We start from the raw sequence: 1,446 nt of genomic DNA, 5'->3' as shown, positions 1-1,446 counted from the left end.
GTGTGTGTGTGTGTGTGTGTGTGTGTGTGTGTGTGTGTGTGTGTGTGGTGCGTGTGCCAGTATTATTATAATTCAACGGATCTATGTAAATGTCTATCACATCGAAGTATTTTTCTACTTGTCACAAATAAAAAATCATATTTATTACAGATTACTTATTATGGAACACCGCCAAGTTATTCTTATGGGATATTGTTAAATTCTGAAGGTGCATCGAAAAAAGAAATGCTCATTACATGTTCTGCCGTTTCTTCTGAAAACGGTAACAGAGTGTCATGTTACACAAGTATAATTAAGTATCTAAAGAAAAGAGACAGATTGTCTCTGCAACAAGTGGAGAAGAATAGGTAAATATGAAGATGTGTGTAAATACTTTTTTTTTTTCAGAATTCCAACAATGTGAAAATTAATTAGTTTTGAAAATGTTTGGACACTTGTTCAGACATCTTTATGACGTCGTTTATATACGTAGTATATTCTACCAATATTTTTTGACTTATTACAAGAAAAATTTAAATCTTTTAATATTTTTATACATACATGTTGTTGTAAACATTTCTGGGATTCTTGGAAACTTTGTTTACTTTAATAATTGTCGATCTAGACAGTTCATTTTGCAATTAATTGATGTGTGATACCTTCAGGATGCAAAATAAATTTCAAAATAACATTTTGCACTTTTAGAGCACTTGATATGAAAGAGGGATATAGTCAAATACAAATCACGCTGCTTGCCAATGATAGAAGACGCTCAATGTAGAGTTTATACGACCTTCTGAAATAGATATAAATATATACATTAAGCCAACCGTATATAAGTGACAAAGTGTAATGTTTATAATGATTATAAGTCAACGGTTGTGATTAGTAGAATTAAGATAAAAAATCTTAAGCCTACGAGGTAACTTAAAATACATATTAGGGTGTACAGGGTGTCCAAAAATTACGTTCTTTCACTGACAGATTCTGTGGAATATTCTAAGGCAAAAAACTTTTATGCGAAAATATCGAGGCTATAATAGTTTTTAAATGGGAAGCACTTAAAGTTGACCAATTAATTTGGCGCTTTAGTACTGTGTGACGTATTTAAACGCGTATAAATTTTCACAAATTCAATGGTCAACGAGGGCGGCAGTGTGGTCTAGACTCTAGTGGTAGAGCGCCAGACTCGTAATCTGAGGAACCAGGTTCGAGTCCACTAGAGCCGTGGAATTTTTTTTCCGAAAGCTGTGCCCCTCCGTGCAAGATTCAGGCCCTTGTGCGGAGCAAACTGGGGTCTTTCGGACAGAGACGTTAAGCCGTTGGTCCAAAGGGTTACGGGATTTATAGAATTAAATATAAAAATTTTAAATATAAACGCTTTAAATATAAATTTTTATATTTATATTTAAAGCGTTTATATTTAAAATTTAAGTGCTTCCCATTTAAAAACTATTATAGCCTTGA

General features: G+C 32.9%; 1 protein-coding gene across 1 annotated transcript in view; it reads left to right on the top strand.

Annotated features, from left to right (window-relative positions):
- LOC112454124 overlaps nucleotides 1-1,174 on the top strand; it is a 7,507-nt gene extending 6,333 nt beyond the window's left edge. Inside the window, exons 6-7 of the mRNA XM_025015352.1 lie at nucleotides 151-347; nucleotides 685-1,174. Coding sequence (XP_024871120.1) covers nucleotides 151-347; nucleotides 685-760 — 273 coding nt within the window. The 3' untranslated portion in view covers nucleotides 761-1,174. The remainder of the gene's footprint in view (nucleotides 1-150; nucleotides 348-684) is intronic.
- The last annotated feature ends 272 nt before the right edge of the window (nucleotides 1,175-1,446 follow it).

This window comes from Temnothorax curvispinosus, unplaced genomic scaffold (genome assembly GCF_003070985.1).
Source record: "Temnothorax curvispinosus isolate PA1 unplaced genomic scaffold, ASM307098v1 QBEX01004791.1, whole genome shotgun sequence".
Taxonomy (NCBI): Eukaryota; Metazoa; Arthropoda; class Insecta; order Hymenoptera; family Formicidae; genus Temnothorax; species Temnothorax curvispinosus.
This window is presented reverse-complemented; position numbering and strand designations above follow the sequence as displayed.